This window comes from Lepidochelys olivacea, assembly GCF_965140295.1.
Source record: "Lepidochelys olivacea isolate rLepOli2 genome assembly, chromosome: 1".
In the NCBI taxonomy this organism is placed as follows: domain Eukaryota; kingdom Metazoa; phylum Chordata; order Testudines; family Cheloniidae; genus Lepidochelys; species Lepidochelys olivacea.
The window spans coordinates 333,767,986-333,794,352 of record NC_140411.1 but is presented as its reverse complement, the minus strand read 5'-3'; the positions used below and the strand labels follow the sequence as shown (position 1 = coordinate 333,794,352).

The 26,367-nt window shown below is 40.4% G+C and overlaps 1 protein-coding gene across 3 annotated transcripts in view; it reads left to right on the top strand.

The window, feature by feature from the left end:
• Positions 1 to 26,367, top strand: part of CACNA2D1 (calcium voltage-gated channel auxiliary subunit alpha2delta 1) — a 681,161-nt gene that overhangs the window by 548,013 nt on the left and 106,781 nt on the right. For all 3 annotated transcript variants that reach the window (XM_084632490.1, XM_084632488.1, XM_084632489.1), the window contains 2 exons: positions 2,735 to 2,893; positions 9,333 to 9,437. In XM_084632490.1, the coding sequence (XP_084488616.1) occupies positions 2,735 to 2,893; positions 9,333 to 9,437 (264 nt within the window). The remainder of the gene's footprint in view (positions 1 to 2,734; positions 2,894 to 9,332; positions 9,438 to 26,367) is intronic.

The following is a 26,367-nucleotide window of genomic DNA, read 5'->3' as shown; positions in this document are numbered from 1 at the left end:
TCTGACTTTGTCATAAAAAGATTGCTATACTGAAAGGAGCTGACAACGCAAACAAAAAAATCAAAGTTAAGATGAGTAACTAAAGTTAATGCTATATCCTTAATTGTAATGTGCAAACACCATACCTGTCAATGGGGACTCAATCTTCAGATCACCACCACTAAAACCAGAGGCTTCTGTGAGCAACAGGCGCACTCTTAGTTGTGAAAAAAGAGGAAGCTGGTGTAGTCATTGCATCTAACTACTAGAAGGAGACTCTCATAAAATTCTATACTCTAGGTTGGTATATTATACATGGATAAAGGAGCAGTAGAGAAAAACCTTTTTTTGTGGGGTGTCACCAAATTCCTGTGAGGTTGTAGGAATCTCTTTTTGGTTTGGGTCTGCTTGGATTTTGCACCCCTGAATTTTGCTTTGATTTCAGGTACAAGTGAACCATTAAAACTAGAAATTCCTGATCTGGGGTTGAAACACTTTATAGCCAATGAGTTTTATAATGTTTACACCAAATATAACAACTTGGCAGGTTTGCTCAGAATTCCACTCAAACTCTGGGTTTGTACTAGCATCAGGTGTTTTGTCCTGTTTGGGAGTTGGGTGTGTGTGTGTGTGTGTTAAATTTTTGCACATCTTTAGTATTTACCCATTATATATGTGCTCTGTTAGCACCTGGATAAAATGAGGTGTGTTTATAAACTGGCACTCTGAATTTCTTTACTTCTTTGGTTTAAATCAAACCTGTTGTGTCAGAAAAATCAGTTTTTGGTGTTTTTAATTTTGAATTTACCATACCATAAGAAAATAGAAATGGTTTCAGCATCCCAGCAAAATATGTAAAATCAATGGTCAAAATCTCCTCTTATTTACTTACCCTGAGTGCAACACAAGTGGGTTAAATAGAGGTGTTCAGGATGTAAGGACAGAATTAAACTCCTAGGGCTTGATGCCGAGTTATGCAAAGGTGACTTTACATGATTGGCATTCTCTTTAAGGCCCCATACACTTATAGAGTGGTAGGAAACAGCTTTAGTGAGCATTTTGAAGCATATAAAATGGCAAGTATCTGTTGTGCCTAGTATTTATGTTCAGTCAAACCAATTAAAATTTCTTTGGGCAGGAAAACACTTTTTTGATAATGTATGTCAACTGTACTTGTTTTTGAATGTAAAAGAGATGTTCAGGCAATATAGGACAGCGTTTGTACCACACCTAGCACAGTGGTGTCCAAGAGCATATCTGTGGCTCATAGGTGCTACCGCAATACACGATAGATCACCACATACAAGACCAAATTTCAAAGAGGTCACAAAATGACCTCCACTCGAGCAGGCAAAACTTTTCCATACAAACAATTTGCATGTATATATTTGACCAATGTCACATGAGTGCTAGAAGTTATCAAGTGCTAGGATCTCCCATCTATCATGAGTGATAGCACTAAAAAATAAAAGCATGTGCATAATACACAAATGGAAACCTGGTTTAAAAATTGCCTTGTTATGTATATCTATTCCGTGATGTGCTTATTTTTGCCAAGAGTGTTTTGTTTTTTGTGGGCCATATATAGCAATTGATCTTGATTTGCAGCTCCCGTTGTGTGATGATAGGTTTCGGGATGGGCCAGCTGGGTTTGGATAAAATAAGAAGCAACCTAAAACTTGACTCACACCTTTTCCAAGGAGTAAAAGTTTCAAGGAACTTTCAACCTTTTTTCCCCATTTTTTTTTAATTTTATTGCATTTTTTCTATGCCTCTGAACTTCCTACTTCTGTTCGACTGGTAAGGTCTGTACCAAAGGCCATTGAAACTCCAGTCAGAGTTTTTCTGCTTATTTCAGCTTTGGATCTGGTCTTAGAAGTAAAGGACTGAATATCCATTTTCATAAAATCACGGAAACGTAGGTCTGGAAAGGACTTCAGGAAGTCATCAAGTCCAGCCCCCTGCATTGTGGCAATGTCAAGTGAACTTAGACCATCCCTGACAGGTGTTTGTCCAGCCTCTTATTAAACACCTCCAGTGATGGGGATTCCACAACATCCCTTGGAAGCCTATTCCAGAGCTCAATTATCATTATAGTTAGAACATTTTTCTTAATATCTAACCTAAATCTCTCTTGCTGCAGATTAAGCCCATTACTTCTTGTCCTACCTTCAGTCCTCTTCAGACTTGAAGAAAAATTGATCAATATCCTCTTAAACAGCCTTAACATAATTTGAAGACTGTTATCAGATCCCCTCCACCCACAGTAATCTTTTCTGATGACTAAACTTCCTCAGTTTTTTTAACTTTCCCTCATAGGTCTGGTTTTCTAAACTTTTTATCATTTTTGTTTCTCTCCTCTGGACTCTCTCCAGTTTGTCCACATCTTTCCTTAAGCATAGTGCCCAGAATTGGACTCAGTAACTCCAGCTGAGACCTCACCAGTGCCAAGTAGAACAGTACAGACCTCAGCTGGGCACTACACTTTAGTGGACAAATTGGAGAGAGTCATAACATTTGCTACCCAAATTTGAAGTTTCAAGAGACTTTGATGTTCTGGATAAAGTTGTGATAAGTATCCAAATGTTTGTGTGCGTTATTGCATCATCTGAATCTTTTCAGGGTCACCCATTTCTAGGAGTCGCATGTATGGACTGAAGGCAGCATCTGGCCCTCAGCACTTAGAAATATGGAGCAAAAAAAGAAATTAAGCCAACATTCTTGGCTTTAATGTTCTTTATTACTTCTTTTTCAGTTTAACAATAACGCTCAGAACGTCAGTTGCTTTAATCATCTTGTCCAAGCTAATGTGAGGAACAAGAAGAAGCTGAAAGAGGCAGTCTACAAAATCTCAGCTAAAGGAATCACTGACTACAAGAAAGGCTTTAGCTATGCTTTTGAACAGTTGCTAAATGTAAGTATTACAAAGTTTTCCCTCTGTGCTGTTATACTATTGATCTGTGATAATAGAACTTTAATGTCCAGATGGTCACTTTGAATGCTCCACAAGTCGTAAACAGTGTGATATATTTTATGATGCAATTACTTAGCAAGCAAATGTATCCCATCAGCATGCTTTCCCTTAGTAGAGCTCCACTCAGCTTGATTTGTTAAGATTTGTGAAGGAGAAACTGGTTTGTCACTGTGATGTACTGTTTTTGTTTCACTTTGGGCTTCTTTTTTCAATGGGCTTTTCTCCCACTTGCCACATGGCTTCAGTACTGGCTGCATTGCTGCCAGTTTTCAAAGAAGAAAGTATGTTATTACATCTCAGATTAATATTTCAATTAAACCCTGGTTTAGAGTGTCCCTCAGTCATGTTTAATGCATCCACCTTTCCTGATTTAATTTATTTTATACCTAGTGCATGCTTGTCTGATTGCAAAGAAGTATTAGCTGGCAAAGGGATATTAGGTAGTGGAAAGAGACTGTTCCAAACTATTTAAAACATGGAAGGGAGAAAGAAATCAATCTCACCTGGGGGGAAATGCATTGGCTCCATCTTTTGGTTCTGTTACCTATTCCCATATTGCACCCACACAGTGTCTGTCTAATTAGTAGTGTAGTGAAATAATATTCCCAACTTGTTTTGTTTTAGTTTTGATTAGAGCTGTATGTTCCTCAGAGCAGAGACACTCTGTGGGTTATGTTTGATAGGGAACAGAGTATATTCTTAGCACTTAACAAATAATCACTAGGAAGTAGTAATAGAAGTTCTAATTTGAAAGTAATGAATACAGCAAAGTCATAAGATGCACTTGTTCTTAAAGCTAAATGCAAAGGTAAAGAGAAATAAAATACTAGAAGAAGATGGGTCGATGGTTGTTATTGGAAGAACATGTATTAGTTGTTGCTGAGATTATGGGTATTTTGAGGCCCACAGAATGTTCTGTAAGCATGTGAATGATGGATGGATGTGGTGGACATGTATATTTGGGGAATTTAAGAGATTAGTGAGGTTAACGAATTGCAGTTGTCCACTCCAAATTCTGGCAGATACAACTGACTGGAGAAATAAAGAGCTGTTGATGGAGTCGGCTATAGACTCTAGAGACAAGCATATAAAATTACATGGGATCAGATAATGAAGATTTATAAAGATAACATGATTATGAATATGGTTATTTTTATTTTATGTTCATGATTTCAAACAGGTCAACTTAGTAATAAGTTCCAAGGATGCTAAATATTTTAAAAGGTCAAGGTCTTATTATAATTACGTAGGCTGTGGATGACAACCACTTGAACTCACTTTCACGCTTAAACAAGTGTTGCCTTCTTTGTGCCTAAAGGAAAATTCCTTTCTAGAAATATTGCTGGATGGAAATAAATATTTTAATATAATCTTTTAAATAAATTAAGGCACGCCATTAGTAACACTGATGTGCTGATTTGTGAGTCGGTGTTATCTACTGTTCTTCTACATTATATTTGCAAAGGAATCTTTACTCAATGTTCTTTAGATTTGGTGGTACAATTAATTTTTACCCTATTGTAATGAATACTATAGAAGGAATTTTTCTGTAAATCACTTTGTGGTCTATTGTGATTCCAAGTAGGAGGTTTTTGCATTGCTTCACTTTTTTCTTCCCCAATTACATGAAAACTCATTGTGCAAGATGCATTCATAGAGTTTCATGCATCAAGCTATATTCCAGAAATAAAGGTAAGGGAACTCAATTTTTAAGGGTGTGATAATTATTTCAAAGTAAAGCAATTTTATCCACAAAATGAACATAGTAGCACCTTCATTAAAGAAAAGAAAAAAAAAGATGGCTACCTATTTGCTTGCTTAGTTGAAGTTTAAAAATATAAAATAAAATAAAGAATGGAAGACAGTTAGCATCCTAAGAGGGGGGTCAGAAAGGTTTTTTTTTAAAATAGAGAGACATCCTGTCATTATGTAGCATCAAGAAAATCATTCAGGTTTCTGATGTATTTTAGCACATTTTCATCTTCATCTGAGACACAATATTTCGTCTTGTCAGAGGGTAGTATGAATTCTTTAATAGACGAATCTCTGACAAGATGAATCAAATCCTACAGTGAAAATGCAGAAAAGGTGTAAATTAAACTCACGTGTAAGTTAATGATTTTTAACTTAGTTATAAGTCTAACATGGTGGGTGGCCAAACCATCACAATGGGCTGGACTGTGAATTTTACAACCAGCCCAGGCCGTGTAAGAGAATCTGTGCCTTCCCTGCTGGCTCCTTGGGGTAGGAGAGGGAATGGAAATATGGAAGGGAATCCATAAAAGATTCCCCCACCCCTTGTGCAGGCCCATACTTTTGTGAGAGTGGAGCCTCCCACTCAGAGATTGGGGGGAGGGACAGCAGAAATGAAATAGCACCCCTTACACGTATTCAGTCAGACACAAGGTGTGCACATCTGCACACGGGCAGAGGAGAGTCTTCTTTTTCCCTATGCTGCTGGGAGGTTAAGTGGGCTGTGCTTAGGGTTGCCAGGCATCCGGTTTTCAACCGGAATGCCCAGTCGAAAAGGAACTCTGGCGGCTCTTTATGTGCGGTCAGCGGTGCAGTGGGGGCCCAGGGCTAAGGCAGGCTCTCTAACTGCCCTGGCTCCGTGCTGTTCCTGGAAATGGACGCCAGTCTCTGTGGCCCCTAGGTGCTGGGGCAGCCAGGAACTGGGAGGCTCCGCAAACTGCCTCCACACAGAGTACCGGCTCTGCAGCTCCCATTGGCTGGGAACCACGACCAATGGGAGCTGCAGGGGGTGGCACCTCTGGGCACGAAGGCAGCGCGCAGAACTGCCTGGCCGCCCATGCACCTAGAGGCCATGGGGACCTGGCAGCCGCTTCCTTGGAGCTGCATCCCCAGCCCCTCACACACCCCAGCCCAGCCCCCCCTCCTGTACCCCAAACCCCTCATCCCCGGCCCTAGCCCAGAGCCCATACCCCCTCCCGCACCCCAAACCCCTGCCCCAACCCAGTGAAAGTGAGTGAGGGTAGGGAAGAGTGAGCGACGAAGGGAGTGCGGATGGAGTGAGCGGGGGTGGGGCCTCAGAGAAGGGGAGGACATGAGTGGGGCCTCAGAGAAGAAGCAGGGGTGTTCGGTTTTGTGTGATTAGAAAGTTGGCGACCCTAGCTGTGCTGTAATATAGATTGATGTAATTGACAGGTAAGGAATGTTGCATAAACCTGCTCACTAACACAGGGTTCATGAAGATAAACCCAGAAGGAACAGGAAAGAGGGGAAAAGCTCCTCTTGTAGTTGCTTAGACTACCCCGCAAAGGGACTCTAGGGAAACAGGGAAAGTATGCTAGTACAGAATAACGCTACATCACAATGCAGGAGACTACTGTTAATACATAGCAAATATATATTATATTTTGCAATATTGGCTATCTAGATATAGATATGAAAAATATATCACCAATATTGCAAAATGTATAATTAAATATAAAATAGACCATTTAGTTATTTAAACTAAACAGGATGTACGGATAATATGATTCTTGTATTTATAGCAATAGATTGGATAAAGTGTGCAATTAATGATATATTCTGGAGAAAATTCTTCTCTAAGTAGCAATGGTGTTAATGCAGAGTAAATGCCATTTATCGCAGTGTGAAGAGAGATCCTGTCCCAACACACATGAACCCATTATTATATAAACACAAATCTGTTATAAAATATCATGCTTTAGTATGGCTATGGTATGAAGCATACATTTTCAATATATATATAGTATTTAAATAATATACACAGGCACCAGTTTCATACCACTTCTTTACTTTAGGAGACAGTAGGCTGTCCTGCAGTCACTGTGCGGGACATGCTTATTTTTACTGGCAGAACCCCCTTTTCCCTCATCCTTTCAGCAAGAGAGTGAAGTTAGACCTCCTTTGCCCTAGTGAAAGAACCAACGCTGTACATCAAGATGCATATGTGACAAACTACAGCAACCACCCAATTCCAATATAATCACCATCCTCCCTTCCCGCTCCTTCTCCCCTTAGTTTCAACCACTCCTTACAGCCTGATCTGGGCAAGATTTCTGTTAATGAGATTGCATGTGACAATGGCAGGGGACCATTTTTTAATCTACATTTGTATATTGTTGGGTCTCCAGTCCTGATTGGCTCATAAAAATGTAAGTTTCCATTACATCTATCAATTCTATCTAAGCACCATAATACATGTGCTAATAGTCCCACAGTAAGCTCTTTTGGGGTAGGAACAGTAAAGTACTTTGCACTCTTACGATGTTATATAGATGCACACTAGATGTCTAACTTAAACCACCAAGTAAGTCAGTACAAAGTTCGGCCCAGTAGAACAAAGACCAAATCTGTTTTACCTTACTCATGTAGGTTGTCCTTTTAAATCAATGGAACACCTTGTGAGAGTAAGGTGACCAGGATTTGGGCCTCCAGTCAATTATTTGTGTGGTGCCCTTATGAATTTATTTTGGAATGTATTAAATCATTAAGCAGGTAGGTGTTTTTCAATATTTATAAAGTACCTGTTCTAGTTTTATTACTTTTTTAACATAAAAAAGCAGCAGCCCAAAGCAATGTATTGTATATTGTATTTTACAAGCAAAATTGATCCTCCATTTTCTATTTCCAAATCAAACTTACAGTGGTGACAGGAGTGATATTAATGCAATGATTTCAAATTTCTTTATTCATCATTACTGGTAAGAAAATTCATAAGGCTCAGTTCTGTCCTTCATTAGACAGAGGCGCCTCTTGAAAACTGAGCTTCTGATGTCAAAAGGTCCATACAGAATTAGATTTAGTAAAAATGCAGTAATAGCAAATAAAGAATTTTGATTTGTTAATGCCAGAATTTGCTGAGAGTACTATAGAATTATATAATTAAGTAGCTGCACTAGTGAGGACCAGATCATTACATTATGGTCTCTCCTCTGTTAGGGACATTGCACAGCTTCAGCACCCCAGGAGCATACCGCTGGATGACAGAGGGCCAGAATTTCTCCTCACTTCTCCCTTGTTTTCATTGTAGAAAAAGTTATGTCACCTTTTTTCATGAGCAGCTTGCTTCTCCCTGTTGCTCTGCCAGCTCCATTGACTAGTGAATTAGGGATCTGAACCAGGGCTCCTCCTAATCCCATCGCCTCCCAGCCTGCTTGCTTACAGAGAGGAATCTGGGGTGCGCAGCACCTCCCCTCCACTGGTGTTGCAATTGAACAGGAGACTCAGAGGAGCAAGGGTTTTCTTGTTCCCCCAAGTACCCAGGTAACCTTGGTGAAAACCTACCCCACTTTGTGTAAGCCGGCAAAACGTGTGCTCTGGTGTAAAAAAAAAAAAAGTCAGCAGATATAAAAGAGGAAAACTGAGCTGATTCTGAAGAAATGTAACAAAAAATAAAACAAAACATGGTCCTGAGTTTGTAAGACTTAAATGTAAGGGTAAGTTCACTGGGAGCTGAGTGGTAATTTACCTTAGATTTTTGGTTTGTTAAGGACTAATTTAGTGGCCAGAGAGTTTGACTGGCTCAGCACTTGAGACACTCATTGGACTCCCATGAGTTGAAGCATCAATGGCCACTTCAAATTTCCAGAGCGCGGAAGGAAGGAGGGAGTCACGTCAAATAAACCTGAAGGGTAGAGTGAAAATGCCCTCTTTTTTGAACTGCGTAGCAAGATATCCACTGCCTGAGTCACATTCAGGCATCCAGCGAAGAGAATTTGGGATCATGGTTTGATCTGCATGTTTTGTTTTAACAAATATACAATTTACTTCCAAACAACAACAACAAACAACAATACAAACAACCCCATTCATGCAGCTCCCTTATGCTTCTTTGGGTGGAACATACCTGATTACCACAATGTTGCTTTTGGTCAGATCTGAGGTGTACCATAATTTGGCTCTTAAAGAGTGAAGGAAGGCTCTGTCAGTAGTGATGCACTAATAATACTAATATCTTGGTGACAAAAAGCAGGATATAGACTTAGAAATACTAGAGTTGGAGGCAGACTTATTGAGTGAAATCCTAGCTCCATTGAGGTCAGCAGGAGCTTTGCCATTCTCCATTGCTGGGTCCTAGAGCCCAGCCTCTGGCCCAAGCCTGAAGGTCTACACTCCTGTTTTATAGCCCCTCAGCCCAAGACCCACGAGCCCCAGTCAGCTGACCAGGGACAGCCAGGGAGGCCATTTTATTGCAGTGTAAACATACCCAGTGAGGTCAGGTTTTAACGCATTAGTACTTAAGTAATGTGCTTTCTTCTGCACAAGGCATAAAAAAAGAGGCATCCCTTGCCCTTCAGAGCTGAACTATGTTTCTGGGAACTATATTACACTTCTGCATTTTTTGTGAGAGCCAGAACTAAAAGGATACTTCTCTTTGAATCTCTTACAGCACAGTGTCTCTAGAGCTAACTGCAATAAGATCATTATGTTGTTTACTGATGGTGGTGAAGAAAGAGCACAAGAGATTTTCCACAAATACAACAAAGACAAAAACGTAAGTGGCTTTTGTATGAAGGTATGACGATGCCTAATGGGGACAGTTAGGTGGTTTCTGGAAGAAAAAGCTTGTGTTTTATAAGTGTTCAAAACAACTGATATCTTTGAGATGCAAGTATTGAATAATACACCATCAGAAATTTTACCAGTGAAAATATGATGGAATTATTAAATAATATTTTGCATTTCTACACTGCCTACCACCCATGGATCTCAAAGCTTTTACTCCTGGGGGAAATTCTGCCCCAACACATTAAAAATTCTGCACCAAAAAAATTAAAAACCCTCCACGTTCACTCCCACAAAGTATTTTAAAATTCTGCAAAATTCTGCATGTTTTATTTGTCAAAATAACACATTATAAGCACACCAGTTTCAATTATTTTTGTCATTTATTTCAAAATATCTATCAACAAGTTTGTGACAATACAAACAAAAAAGATTCAGGAAATGTTTTTTTTTGACAAATAGTTCCCTTACTAGGCATAGTCATACAGAACTTTGAGTAATAATTAATTTAAACTACAATAAAAAAACGTATTTCCCATACCCCTCAGAAGTCGTGCACAGGCTTAGGGAAACCCAGGGTAACAGAGGAGCTGTGGGATAGGGAAGTAATTGCTGGGAAGGAACCTGGGAGTGAACCTGGAGGATGTTGGGTGTGGGTGGGAGAAGACTGGAACAGGGGTTTTTTTTGGGGGGGAAGGCAACTGTTGGGGAGCCTCCCCCATGCAGACCCTGGCTGATCCCTAGTCTCTCCCAATCAGTCAGACACATCTGCCCTTGTCTCCGTGTGTCCCTGCACCCCCACTCAGCCATCCCCACCTCCCAGTGTCCCTCCACCTCCACTCCCATTCAGAGCCTGTGCCAGACTGTCCTCCCACTAGCCCTTCTGAATTCCAGTCTGTGTGACCCCCCAAGCAGCCCCATGTGCCCACTCTGTATCTGTTTCCCCCCCACTTCCATATCCTGTGCCTCCTTACCTGGCCCCAGAGGCAGGGCACTGTGAGATGCGCAGCCTCTGTTCTCTCCCTATCGACTGCTGACTGCTATGGCCAGTGAGTGGTGAGCCTGCTGCCTCTGCTCTGGTGCCACAGCAGGCCGTGGTGGGCAAAAGGCACAACTGCAGAGCCTCTCCAGCAAAATGTATTTTCTGCTGAGAAAAAAGATCTGCAGGATACATGAATTCTGTGCATGCGCAGTGGCACAGAATTCTCCCAGGAGTACTTTTTGTAAACCATAATGCATTAAGCTTTCTTGTAACCACAGTGCTGTAGCTATTATCCCTGTACTACAAATGAAGAACGTGAGATACAGGAAAATTTAGTGACTTGCTGAAGGCTGCACAAGTCACCTCTGTGCATGTGGGGAGAGCCACACTTGCACACTCTTTCCCCTTTTTCCCCACTGGCATTCCTGTGTTAAGCAGTGAGCCATTTGTTTTCCTGACTGTATGTAATACCCATACAAAACAGATGAAAAGTTAAGGGAGTTTTGTACATGAACATTTATTTACCTAAAGCTTTCTGGATCACAGGTTTGCAGGGCTGTAGCTCTGGCTAATAGTTCCTAATAATGCCATTTCACCACTCTTCTCTGTTTTGTTTATCTCTGTTGATATGTACACCTCCACAGCTGATATTTTCTTTGTAATAGCAATTAATATTTTTTAATCTAGCAGACATAGACCTAAGTAGATAGGATAGCTAGAAACTGAAGTTACATACATTCAGACTAGAAATAAGGTGAATATTTTTAACAGTAAAAAAACTGGAACAGGTTACCTAGGGATGTGGTAGATTCTCTGTTACCTGAACTCTTTAAATCAAGATTACACGTCTTTCTAAAAGATGTGCTATAGTTCAACCAGGACTTATGGACACAATGCAGAAATCACTGTCTCAGATTCTATGAGTCATGTTATTCAGGTCATGCTGACTCCTCACCCAATATATTTCAATATAAGTTTCTTCATAATTAAGATAATTAACTCTCCCAATGTCCCCTGATGGGTCTGTAGTCAGTATAGTGCAAGTAGCTGGGAATCAGGGCCCCAGCTCAGCAAGGTGCTTGCTATCTTTAGCACATGAGCACATGTACAGTCCCTTTGGCTATTCATGTGCTCAAAGTTGGGCATGTACCTTGCTGAACTGGGGCCCAGGAACCCAGGGCTCCGTTTCAGTCTCTGACCATGACTCACTGTGTGACCCTGAAAAAGTTCCTTCACTTGTTTTCGGCCTAGCTCCCGATCTGCAGTATAAATATAAAGCCTCCCTTACAGTGGTGTTACGAGCTTTAGTTAATCTTTGTGTAGTACTTTAAGACTTTTGAATGAAAGACAGTCCATAAGTACGAAGTATTTTTAAAAACTGGTAATTAACAATAAGCTACGTTGCACTTACAGCTGGAGTTGTAGTCACTCAATTCTAAGGCATACTGACTATGCAGCCTTCTCATGGAAATTTCATGCTATCCTATCTCTTTTCTGTGTCTGATAGCATTTATTATAACACAACGAAACCAAAGGAAAAGTTACTAGATAACATTGTGTGAAAAGCATGAATAAGCGTGATTCATTTCTTAGTGTTTTCCATTTGCAATTGTGTTTTAGGATTGGAAATAGGGTAAAATGTCCAGTCCTAAGACAGGTACAGTTTTATAATGCTAAGAAATGAATCACACACTATCCTGCATTGTGTCCAACTACTCAACTTTAAGAAAGACAACAAATTCCTCAGCCATGCATGGGAAATGAAATGTGTGGGTATTGTCCATCACACAATTTGTTACTGCATACTAAATAAGATTTGTGGATGATAATGGCCACTTTGTTGAAACATATGTCACAATTAAGCACATTTTCTGATATTAATTGTAATGCAAGTGACTCATATCTGATTAATTTTATAAATCTGCTGATTTAAGTTTCAGTAAATGCCAACATTCCTTTTCCTTATCTAATAATGTACTAGCAAAAATGTCTGTATTCTTGCTTTACTCCAAAGTAATTTTGAAAGTACAGGGAGCACAGTTTTTGATATTTGCCTTGTAAAAAGCACAAGGTTCATTCAAGAAAAAAGAAAATGCTTCTTCAATCAAGTAAACATCTTCACATTCTTGAAGGTGAATTAGTGGTTGCAAAATATAATTAAAGACATTTAAAAATATATTACAGCAAAAGATAGAATGAGGGTAATCAGTGATTTGTATTGGCAAATTCATCTATGTGAAATCATAATACAAATAACCATGTTATTGTAGCAAGGTTCTGGTGTTTCTCAAAGTAATATCTTAATGCAAAAGTTAGTAGTAGTAATTCAAGGGCTCATGGTCTATCTGATGTCAAGGATAAGCATTATTTCTGGAATGCTAAATGTGTATATGTATCTTTGTCTCTCTTTCTCAACATCTATAATTAAAGTTTAGACTGGCAGAAGATAAAAGTAAAGCCACTGGCACATGCATTCCAAGATTAGAAAATTAATATTTTGTCTTGCAAAGAAATCGCCACGGAGAATTATGTAGTCTTTTAAAGACTATATAGTAAGCTGTGTTCATGCAAGAAATGATAAAACTCCTCACTGGTTATGATTATGGTCCAGATTCTAGTATTTTTACTCCAATCTACTTATGCCACAAGTAGTCATTGAACTTAATAGGGACTAAGTTTCAGACAGAGATTCTATTCAAGATGACAGGTTTCAGCCGTGTTAGTCTGTATCAGCAAAAATAACGAGGCGTCCTTGTGGCACCTTACAGACTAACAAATTTATTTGGGCATAAGCTTTCGTGGGTTAGAACCCACTTCATCAGATGCATGAAGTGAAAATACAGGAGCTGGTATAAATACATGAAAGGATGTGGGTTGCTTTACTAAAAGTGAGGTCAGTCTAACGAGATAAATCAATTAACAGCAGGATACCAAGGGAGGAAAAATAACTTTTGAAGTGGTAAGAGAGTGGCCCATTACAGACAGTTGACAAGAAGGTGTGAGTAACAGTTGGGAGAAATTAGTGTTGGGGAAATTAAGTTTAGGTTTTGTAGTGACCCAACCACTCCCAATCTCTATTCAGGCCTAAGCTGATGGTATCCAGTTTGCAAATTAATTCCAGTTCTGGAGCTTCACATTGGAGTATGTTTTTGAAGGTTTTATGTTGATAACATTCAAAATCCAGTCGGAGAACACTTCAGTCTCTCTGGTCACTCAATAACTGACCTAAAAGTGGCAATTCTTCAACAAAAAAACTTCAGAAACAGACTCCACCATTATTCAAGATGTTAGGTTATCAGAATCTGCTTCTATGTATTTTTCAGTAATAGCATTACAGAATAAGAAAATGCAGCTGAGCCATGTCATGCACACAAGACAGAACCAAGTAGTGGTATATTTTCTTGAATGATGTGCATTCATGTTTGAGCATTTCTCCCTATGCTTAGCAAAAGGGTTGTAAAAGAAAAATCTTTATGTTGTTCACTATTGTAGCATAGTACAGTGAATCACTGTTACCTTGGAGATGTAACTTTTTTGGCTGCCAGTCTGAGATTGTGGAATGAACTCCCTGAGGAAGTAGGGGCCATCACAAACCTCTCCTCTTTCTACTCCAAATGCAAGGCACGTTTCTTCAACCTTGTCTTCTCTAACATAAATATACATTTAAAAAAAACAAAACCCCAAGACACTACACTATGCACAATTCTCTCCCTGGGGAGAGGAGAGAGAACAAACAACAGACGATAGATTTTAATCACGTTGCTTAATGCACTACTGGAAGATGCTCAGATACTATATTAATGACTGCAATATAAAAATGCCTATATGAAGAGAATAGAATTAGTTATAATGTCATATATACCTTATGGTGGAAGACTTATTGCCTGTGTATTGTACAAAAAATGCCATCTTCCCCTTTACTCAAATCAGATCTCGTTACTCCATATTGTTGCTTCCTCTCCAAGCTGAACTCACTTTAGTTCTCAGAGTATTTCCTTCTTGGTGTCAATCGCTTTGTCATACTTTGGCATGTAAGGGAGCTAAGCACCTTTTTGCCAATCACACAACATGGCCTATTTACACTTCTTTGAATTGTTTAGTTGTTACTGGAGCTTGACTTTAGCTCAGCCTTCAAGCTGACAAGTCAAAGAAAACAATAAACAGTTTTAGAAAACAAAAATAGCAACCCTTGAAAATAGAGGTAGGAAAAATGTCCCATTAAATGACTGATTTTCATCAGACATGCCAAACTCACGAAAAACACACAGAAATTGGGCTTGTTTTTGGCTTAATTGGCTTGTGAGTTGCTTGTTGGCTAGTTTTTGGCTTGTAGCTTGTTGCTTCATTATTATTTTTTTTTATAGACTCCCAGCAAGCAGGGGCAAGGGGCAAGCAGAGGCAAGGGGGGGAGAGAGTCAAGGGTGCACAGGGGGCGGCCAACCACAGTCCCAGACTGCACGCCGGGGGATCTAGTCACATAAATAGTTGGGGTTCTTAGGGATTGGCTTGTTTTGGCCTTGTTTTGAAATGGGATTTGCTTGATTTTTGGCTTATTGTGAAAGTTGGGGTGCTTATTTACTTGTGTGAAAGTTGGCAACTGTGATTTTCATCTGTTTATGCTGGCATATGGCTATATTTCAAGTCACTTTCTGTCTCTTTAAATCACTTAGTGTATGAATGCAGAGATTGTTATAAAACCAACTTAACCATTAATATTTTGAGGGGACACATTCTAACTTTTTTGTTCTGTGTTTGCACGATGGGTCCTGGGCTATGCCAAAGGTGTTACTGCACTAAAAGTAATAGTAATGCCTTTGAAATTTAAATTATTCATTGAGTCTTGCTTTATCATGCCCTGACACTTCTATAAACCTATACGTAGTGTAGCAGAATACAACTTCACAGGGTGCTATTTAACAATTGACATGTTTACCTTTACTGTGGCATTCACAGTGCTCGTATTAAACACGGGAAATACCACATGCGCAGTGGTAAATTACAGGAATGAAAGTGGTAAATGTTCATTTTGAGTGTGCAGCCAGACTACAGATAAGTTCCCTGGAGACAGCAGTATATTTAGATACAATGGCCAAGCGAAGCAAAGCCCTTAACTGGATTGCATTTCTCTGATACCATTACTGCAGGAGGGAACCCTTGGGGACTACTGTTCAGAACCAGTTAGCAGTAATTATCACACAAATTACAAGCCATCATAACTAAAGGAAGAGCTATTTTCCATAAGCTTAGACAGCAGCATACATCTTTTAAAGAGAATTCTGAAAACCACAGCCCTGACTACTTGCGGCTATTCATGATAGGGTGCTAGCCGCAGTGTGTTGGCCAAATTCCAGTCTGTACATATTCTGTTTTCTGTAATTACCCGTGTAGTTGGAATTAGATTTGGCATTTTTCCACTTTAAGACTTGATTTCTTAGTGTAATTTAACAGCTGTCAAATTCTGCCCCAGAGATGGCTGCATTTCAGTAGTAGGTGGAGATTCTTGTGTGTGTGTTTTACATGCATGTGATGGGACTAAAGGGGCGTAATATAATGTTAACTGAATGAAACTAAGGAAGATTTAGATTGAATGGGTCAGACCCTGGGCTATGTCTGAACTAAGCTTGGCATAGTCTAAGGAGGGACAAAGGTTTTAAGCTAACTTTACGCTTCCTGCATGCTAAGCTAGTGTCTGGACTACTCTACTATACATCAATTTTTACCTACTCCTAAGGTGACCCAGAAAATAGGGATTACCATGACACTTTGTCTTGGCCTAGGCCATGCCCTCTACTCTGGGAACTATAATAGGGGTGGTGGTGTAGAAGGTACTGGGCAGGAGGAATCCTCCACTGGCCAGCTAGCCTGGCTTTACTGCCACTTTGTACTGGGTACTAGAACAGTGCAACTGTAAGGGACCAGAGCATAGGTGTCCTGGCCTAGGGGTCACAGCTGGGCTATGGTCCACGTCGGGGACAGTAGTCGATGAACACGAGTCAGAGGAATCACTACAGTCAGGGTCAAATTCATGCTGGAGTCATAGACCAGAGATAGTACCAGGCTAGACTCGAGAGGCAGGAATCCAGCTCAGAGTTAGGCTGGAGTCAGAGACCAGCGGTGGTACCAGGCAGGAACCAGGGGCAGGGTCAAACTGGGATCAGAGACCAGAGATCAGGAGATGAGATCTGGAGTCGTAGCAGGCCAAAGTCTTTGTTGTTGACCAGACAACTCCCTGGGGCACTCTCCAGGGTCAGAGAGCCTCAGGGTACTGTCAATCTGGGTCCCTTGGGTACTTCCTGTGGCACCTTCTCCACAGTCCTCCCTGGCTGGGGCTCTTCATGGCGTCTCAGTGGCACTGTGGGAACGTCAGCCATCCTAGGTTCTACAGAGTCTGATTCTAGTTCCCGCATCTTTACAGCAACCTAGCTAGGCCAATTTCTAGAATACCTTTCTAACTATGAGATCAATTGAACTGTAGAATGGTTTCCCAAGAGAATTGGTAGAAGACCTCTCTTTGGAGACATTTAGAAACAAAAGTACTAGAGGGAGCAATCCTATAATGGCCAGGGAAGAAGATCTAGTAGGTCACTTTCATTTCTAATCTCCACGAACCAGCTAATCACATGCAGCTACTTCACTTTCCTCTAGTGACACAGTAACTATACAAATAATGGCATCTTCTCAGGGCACTGTACTGGTCACAGCTACTTATTTGAAATATATTCCATTAGTCCCTTGTGATATGAGGCCATGCCCCAGTGTTATCTGTTAATAATATTGTGATGACATTCAGACACTTTAAAAAATTGAAATGAATCAGTTTTTTGGAGAAACTGATAAATAAAAACACTGCATCAGAAGAAACATTTTTTGTATGTTTTAATTATAGAGCATAGATATTCTGATATTCTATTGTGCCCTGCATCTCAAAGTATTTCAGAACATGGATGAATTGCACAGTACAGATTCACAACAGCCCTGTTGTTTACGTAACTATACTATCCCCCTTTAAAAAAATATGAACAAACTAAGGTTACAGTCCTGGAATGAGCACTATGTTGGCCAAATCTTGCACCTGGGCAGAGCCCATTGTAGAGTTTAGGATTAAGCACAGAGAGAGATTAAATGACTTGCCTCAGGTCACAAAGCAAATATTTGCCAATGCTGGGAATAGAACCCAGATCTCCTAATTCCATTCACTCTAAAAACTTTTCTTCCTCCCTTGATATTTTATTTCTGTGTTTAATGGAACATGCAACTTAAAAACTGAACCTTCCCTCCAATTTCCTTCCCTTTGTTAATATTATTAATAGGCTGCACCTTGATTATGTAGATTATGTATGAATTATTTACTATTCACCATTTATGCCATTTGTCAGTTTTCAGCTAGATGGAATATTGCTTATGTCACACTTGAGCACACAGAACTGATTAATGAAATTTCAAATTTTTTGAGTGGTAACCCAAGTTGTCTTTTGGCTCCTATTAGTTGCCCTAGTTCTACTTGTCCTCATATAATTCTCTCACTCTTTTATCCAGAACTTCCTGAGGTGGTCTTTTCCTCTCAGTTTAGTTAGGTCTGTCTCCCAGAAGATACAGAGGTTTAAAATGAAAGCAGATAAGGGAAATGCTTCTCTTTTGATGATGCAAAACAACCAGGTTTTATCAGGTCTCTCTCTCTCATGCCAAAGCTTCAAGCATTGGCCTTTGAGATGACAATAACCTTCAGTCTCTTCCTAGCTTCATCTTCAGCTGTCGTTGGCCAAAGACCTTTAACTCCTTGTGACACTACAACAGTCTTACCATCAAAGACGTGGCTTGCCCCTTATTCCTCTTAGCCTTCTACTACTAAGAAGGAAAAGAAATACTGTTGGTGTAAGGAGAGCTGCTTTATGTCAACTGATTATCAGCTCAGTAAAGTCTTTTCCAGCCAGAGTGTGGTGAAAGTATTGTTCTCATCCTTCATAGCCATGGCCAGAAGGGACCACTGTGATCTAGCCTGATCTCCTGTGTAATACATGCCATAGAATGGTGTTTCCCAAACTTGGGACACCGCTTGTTCAGGGAAAGCCCCTGGCGGGCCGGGCTGGTTTGTTTACGTGCCACATCTGCAGATTCGGCCGATCGCGGCTCCCACTGGCGGCGGTTCGCTGTGCCCGGCCACAGTGGCTGAGGGAAGCAGTGGCCAGTACGTCTCCTCAGCCCACGCTGCTTCCCACAGCCCCCATTGGCTGGCCAGTGGGAGCCGCGATCAGCTGAACCTGCAGAAGCGTCAGGTAAACAAACTGGCCCAGCTCGCCAGGGGCTTTCCCTGAACAAGCGGCATCCCAAGTTTGGGAAACGCTGCCCTAGAATGTCCCCAAATTATTCCTAGAGCATATTATTTAGAAACCATCCAATATTGATTTAAAAATTGTCAGTGATGGAGAAAACACTGCAACCTTTGGCAAGATGTTCCAATAGTTAATTACACTCACTATTAAATATTGACACTTTACTTCCAATCTGAATTTGTACAGCTTCAATTTCCAGTCATTGGATCATGTTATACCATTCATTGCTAGATGGAAGAGCCCATTACTACATATCTGTTCCCCATGTAGATACTTATAGACTGTAATAAAGTCACCCCTTAACCTTCTCTTTGTCAAGTTAAATAGATTAAGCTCCTTAAGATTATCGTTCTAAGGCATGTTTTCCAAACCTTTAACCATTCTTGTGGCTCTTCTCTGAATCATCTCCAATTTATCAACATCCTTCTTAAATTGTGGGCACCAGAACTGGACACCGTATTCCAGTAGCAGTTGCACTAGTGCCAAATACAGAGGTGAAAGAGCCCCTCTACTCCTATTGGAGATTCACCTCTTTACACATCTGAGGATCACATTAGCTCTTTTGGCCACAACATCACACTGGGAACTCATGTTTAGCTGATTCTTCACCACCCCTCCCCCATATCTTCTTATCAATCACTGGGTCCCAGGATAAAGTCCCCCATTCTGCAAGTATGGCCAGCATTCTTTGTTCCTAGGTCTATACATGTATATAGTTGACCATATGAAAACACACATTGTTTGTGCCCAGTTTACCAAGCAATCCAGATTGCTCTGAATTAGTGACTTGTCCTCTTCAATATTTACCCTTACCCCAATTTTTTTGTCATCTGTAAACTGTTTCAGGGTTGATTTTTATGTTTTCTTCCAGATCATTGACAAAAACATTAAATAGAGTGGGGCCAACAACTGATCCCCATAGGTCCACACTGGAAACACCACCTCTCTATGATAATTCCCTGTTTACAAATACCTATCTGTTAGCCATTTAACCAATTTTTAACCCATGTAATGTGTGCCATGTTAATTTTATATTGTTCTAGTTTTTTAGTCAAAATGTCACATGGTGCCAAGTCAAATGCCTTACAGAAGTTTAAGTATATTACATCAACACTATTTCTTTATCAGTCAGACATGTAAACTCATCAAAAATAGATATCAAGTTAGGATCTATTTTCCATAAACACATGTTGATTTGCATTAATTACATTACAGTGTGTAATGCATTGTGCTCACCACTATGGCGCCTACTGCTGGTTGCTCCAGGAATTAGCTCTGTCCGTCAGCAGGGCACCCTCCTCTTGTGGTGTCTCACTCTCCGTTGCTGCTTCTCCACCAGTCCTTTGGCTGGCCACTTCCTTTGGTTGCCAGTGGGGCAGAGTGGGGGTGGCCCAGGCCCGCCTGCTACTCTGGGCCCCAATCCAGAGACCCTATAGCTGGCAGCTGCTCACTGCCTCCCCCTCTGCCATTACCTGCTTTCCCTGGGCCATTTCCCCATAGCCCAGGACCTACTCAGCCCCTGTATCAAGGCCACAGTCTGGGAGCCAGCTAGGTTGAAGCTCCACTTGTTCCCCTGACCCTGTCCAGCACTGCTGTGTCCTAGGTTCTTCTCTCTACAGGCAGCCAGACCTTCTCCCTCAAGATCCCAGGAGAGACTGAGCTACTCTCTGCCCTGCCGCCCTTCTCATAAGGCCCAGCCTGGCCTTGATTGGCTGCTTCTAAGCTTCCTCTGATTGGCTGGATTCTGCACAGCCACTTCAAGGGCTGCTATTAACCTTTTGTCAGCCAGTGGTGGCAGCTGCCCCAACACCCTGCTTCAATTCTTTATTAATCGAATCCCGTATCAGCCACTCCATTATCTTGCCTGGGATTGATGTCATGCTGACAGGCCTATAATTACCTGGCTCATCCCAGTTACCCTTTTAAAAAATTGGCACAACATGAGCTTTCTTCCAGTCTTCTAGAACTTTCCAGTGCTTCAAGATTTATTGCAAATCAACATTAATGTCCAATGAGCTCCTCTGCCAGCTTTTTTAAATCTCTTGGATGCAAGTTATCTAGGCATGCTGATTTAAAAATGTCTAACATTCTTATCTTCTGTTTTGCATCCTCCTGAGATACTTGTGGAATGGAAAGAGAGTTATCATTACTGTATGATGAGATTATATCATTTGTTTTTTCCCCCAATAGAGAACAAAAATATTTACTGAATGCTTCTGCCTTTTCTGCATTATTATTGATAATTCTACCATTTCCATCTAGTAATGTATCAATACCATTGTTCCTAATATATTTTACAACTCCTTATTGTCCTTAATACTGCTTGCCATAGATTTCTTCTTGTGTCCCTTCGCTTCCCTTATCAATTTTCTAGAATTTCGAACTTCTGATTTGTATTGATTATGATCAACAAATATAATATACTTTCCAAAGCTCTGATTGTCCAAGATACTGTGCATGGGGGTGTCCCCATTGGCTTTAGTGGGGCTCCGCACAGGAGCCTACCATCACGGAACAGCTTAAAGCAGTGCTACTCAAAGTAGTGGTCCGTGGACCGCTGCCGGTCCGCAAGCCATTGGCTGCCGGTCTGCGCGCACATTGGGGAAAAAAATTGCCTGTCCCCTACGTCAGATAGCTTGAGAAGCACTGGCTTAGAGGATCCATTCCTTAAACAGGCTACTACCGAGGGAGCAATTTGAAGGGATCGCTTGGGGACAGGGGCGGCTCCAGCCTTGTCCTGATGGTGGGGCAGAGATGGGCTAGATAGAAAATTGCAGGGGCTGCGCTATACATCTTGTGGGCAGGTACAATATGCACTTAAACATGTATTTTATCTATGTTGTCCTCAAAAGGAGAATAAAAATATATACGGACAAATCAGTTTTAAACTTCATGTGTGGCAGCTCACTGGTCCAGCATTTATTCACAGAAAATGAATAGGAAAAAAAACCTAAGTCAATAAATAAGTAAATAAACTAATACTACTAATAATAACAATATTCAAACTTCTGGGGGAAAATTGCTCATTAAATAATACTAGTAGCTAATTACTTTAAATCGGAGATTATGTATTAAAATTAGCCATTTGCAAGCAGCAAAGTAGGCTACTTGGAAGAGTTGGAGACTCGGAGCCAGAGCACAACAACTCAAACCACCGTCGTTCTGGAGCAGGGGGCCTCAGTGCTGGAGCAGGTTAACTGAATAGAAGTGCGGTAGGCGGTGTTACCTGGACACCTTCTGCTCTGTCCTCCATCCTTAGCAGCAGCTGGAGGGGGCAGTGGGTGGAAAGGGGGAGGCCCGCTGGGGCTGTGGGGCTCCTGAGCCCCAGCCAGTTTGAACACCGAAGTCTGCGCAGCAGGCACAGGGCAGGGAGCTGCCTGCTGGGGCTGGGGCCTCGGCAGGGAGGAAGCCGGGGTGCGATTTCAGATGGTTTTAAGTAAGAAGCAACTTTTTTTGCAGCTAATTACTTAGAAATTAGTTGAGGGAAGCACTGTATCTATTTCCTATGTAAAGAAAGAAAACACATGTATATATATATACACACAGACACACCAGGTAAAACCATATTTTAAATGTATATGTAAATGTAGAACAATCAGGAGATAATACAGCAAGATATTCCCAATCCCAAATTGTGAGAGATCAGTTTTGGAGCTTTAACGCAGATCTCAGAAACACAACTTTGATCCTTTCTACACTATCTTTAGTAGAGTTAAAAATAAATAAAATCTGCTTACTTTCTGTAACATACACATTCTGGGTTACTGTCATGATCTACTCTATCTTAGTCAATTGTTTTTCATGCCACTAAAAACATATTTACTTCATTTTAACATATGTGGTTAAGATGTTTCTTCTCTTTTATTAATAATGGGAATTTATTTTTCTAATTATTTTGGCAATTATGTTTATTGATCACAGTCATGTATGTGACTCACTAACATTTGACTCCATCGTTACTATTAGTATCAGACTTGGAACCACATTTATTTTTGTACAAATTTGAAGTCATTTTACAGATATAATTAATAATACAATTTGAAACTAAGCGAGCTTCATCTGCACAGTATCTAAAGTTATGTGTTTAGCTTTTTTTTTTTTAATCTGGCACTGCTAAAGTGAGTACAAGCTAAATTTACATTCTAGAAGATTACTATTATTTGATTGTACCATTTTAAATAATTAATGACAAAGCACAATATGGTGATAAAAGTAATAATGATACTTAATCCAGCCAGGACAGCTTAGGCATTTTAGAACTCAATACTCAAAGAATTAAATTTAAGCATAAGAGGGAAATAGAAGTATGAAATGCATAGACGAGTCAAAAAACCAATATAAAAGTACTGTAATCCTTACTGAACTTTGAAAGAATAAAATCACAGAGAATATATGTGCATTGTGCATTTCGACAGGAAGTAGCAAGAGAGAGTGAGCGAGTGTTGGTGGGAGTGTGTGTGTGACTGTGTCCCTGAGTGTGTCAGTGCACTGTCTCTTTAAGACGAGTACTGAAGAGCCTGAACCCTTGTTCAGTACAGCAGCAGCCTCAGGGGCACCAGCACAGACAGACTCCCTGCCCCCACCCCCAGCCCAGCTCAGCGGAATCCCACTTGGGCATGGCCACCTCTAGCATTGGGTGAGCTTCCCCAGTGCCCCTCCAGCCATGGACACCCCACCCCACCCCCGTGCTGCCTCTGCTTGGGGATTTACCATAGTATAATATCCCCTTTTCGGATGTTTCTTTCAGAGTCCTCTTGAGTTAAGCACTCCATTTACAAGGTCAGCGCCACTTACAAACCAAATCTAGTATTACTTGTTTTAGAGAGGTTACCTTTCTAATGTTTTTAACTCTTCAGCATTTTCTAATAAGACTTGCCTACCGTCTTAGTTTTTTCAAGGTTGTTTTAGGTACTGTGAATTCTTTTAATCAAAAGTGCCCTACTGAGTTCCATCAAAACCCAGAGGCTGTCCTCTCAACCTTGTGCCCTTCTCAAACCACTGAAGCTGAGAAATGCTCAGAAATGTAGGACCAAGTATCAAAGGTCATGAAGCTCTGCTTAAAAGGTAACAAGATTTTTGAGATGACTACAGCTTTTCCTTTATTTTGAAGAGACAGGGAGAGAGAATAAGGCCCATGTAAATGTTATTGAAATGGATGAAAATGAACATCAGCCCTGCTTAATGCTTAGGACAAGCCTGTTCAAAAATTGTCCCTCACTGTTAATTTCTTATCGTTTGCATGTTATCTATAAAATTGATTCAGTTTATTTAAGACTGAGACTTTTTTCTTTCTCTAATGACTTCTACTTCAGCAAGGTTCTCTCCCAGATTTTATTTTTAATTATTATCAGTGCAGGGACATTCACAGCTGGGAGAGCTAGCAAGGACTTGGAGAAAAGTTGGGATGCCACTCAGAAATTCTGCAATTTAATTGTTTGTACCTTTTTAAGTGGAACATGGGTAAAAACTCCTCTAGTTTGAGGCTCAGCTTGTCACTGCAGTAATACAATAGTGGTAAGAGAAAATATCTATTCTCTACCTGATTCTCGAGCACCATTTATTTAATTAATGATTTGTTGTGTACCTAGTGTCATAGCATCTGGGTTCATGACATAGATTAAATGCAGCCAGTTATTGAATTAAACATTCCACACAAATAGGCCTCCACCCTGCAGTGCTCCATTAATCAAAAATAACCTGCCTGTGATCCACTAGCACAAAGCTAAAATGTTCAGGGCCCAGAGTGTGTAAATCCAAACAAAAAATAAAATATTTATGTTAATAATTCTGTACACGTTTTTCTTACAGAGCTAAATTTTGGGCCCTAATTACCTAGCACTGGCCCAGATCATCCTCTCCCATGGCACAAACATATCAAAAGTAGGGGATCTCAATGAGGATCTTTTTACAGAGATTCCCATTACAGAGATTCCATTAGGTAGCAGAGTCCTCTCGTGGAAAAGGCCATGGGGTCTGTCCTCAAAACTGGTGCCTGCAGAACCCTGGGAAGCCGGGATCCTCTCTGCAGAGGCCTGGGGGCTCTACATTTGCACCTCACCTGCCTGGCTCCTTGGCAACATGTTGCCATTGGAACCATTCTGACAGGGCCACTCCCAAAGTGTGACTGCCCCACAGATCACATAGGGCTCTAGTGAAAGAAGAACGCCATACTCTATCAATGCTTCTGACTAATTTCTGTGAGGTTAGAAGAAGGAGGATATGTCCCCTAGCTCTTCCTTGTCCATGCCTCCCTTTGGCCTGCACAATCTACCCCACTTTCTGCCATGTGGATCCCAGATTGCTGGGACAGACCAATGCAGAATCCAAGTGGAAGGCAGATAATGCCCAGCTGAGCGCCCAGACTGTGTAGAATAAGGAAGATCTGCTCACAGTGGGTCTCATCCATGCATGGAGCTACAGGGCACAATATTTGCCAGTATCTTTTTTTTTAGGCAGCTATTTCATTACCAATGTAAACTTATCTAGAATATCATGTGACATTTTTCTCATGTGCAGTGTTATCTGCTGTGCTAGATAAAATCAGCATAGTGATGTTGTGAACCACAGATGGCTAATAAAGGTTTTAATATAATTTTGTTGAAAAGTAATATTTTCAGTCATTTTTGGATCATGTGTATCTGTTACATAAAACCCAAATGGCATAGTTTTTTTTCTTCCATTTGGCACAGACAAGGCTATTTGATGCTTTTATTTTTGTGAATGTTGCAGTCCAGATTACAATATTAATACTGAGTAAGTCACGGTATTGCAATCAGGCTGATGCTGTAGATGGTGTAAATTTATTAATCAAGGCTGTGAGGATAGGAAACAATTTAATGACATTGTGTCTGTGTTGGAACGAAATTAAGAAAGTCAGATTATATTTCATTTATTTAAACAAACATACTGCTCCTTAGAACAGAACCGCTATGGTTAGTGGTGTTAAGGTAGGTTCTGTGTCATTTTTATCACAACTGCAAGTTCTTGTACATTTGTGTTTAGAGTCAGCTCTGTGTTTGATTATGTTCTCTCCTAATCTGTGGTTCCATTTTATTTTTGTTCCAGGTGTCCTTTGCAGCCATTGGTGTATGAAACTTTAGGAACTGCAGAAAACTAGGCTTTCATTTTCAAATCAATCTAGTGAATACCTATGTACGGCTTATTTTAATTGAGTGAGTTATTTGGGGTAAAATTTTCAAAAGCATTTACATTTTTAGTAGTCTAAGTCCCATTTTCAAAAGTGTCTTAGGCTTTTAGGAGCCTGAGTCCTACTGACTTTCAGTGAAATGTAGTTTCCTAAAGGCCTACATCATTTTTTTTGAAAATAGGATTTGGATGCTTTTGAAAATTATAGCCTCCATCTAGCTCTAAGTTTTGTGAAGGCATCGTATGGGGACAGTGTTGGAGTATTGATTGTCTATCCTATCATCACATTAAGTCCCATTATATTTCTCTTGTGTTTCTACGGTCTTCATTTACATTCAAATAATATGAACCTACGATTTGCTAGCGATGCAAAATGTCATATTGCTTGAATAACGACATCTAAAAGACTGTCCACTTACATTCAAGAGAAAGATGTTTCATGCGTGTGTAACGAAGAAGCC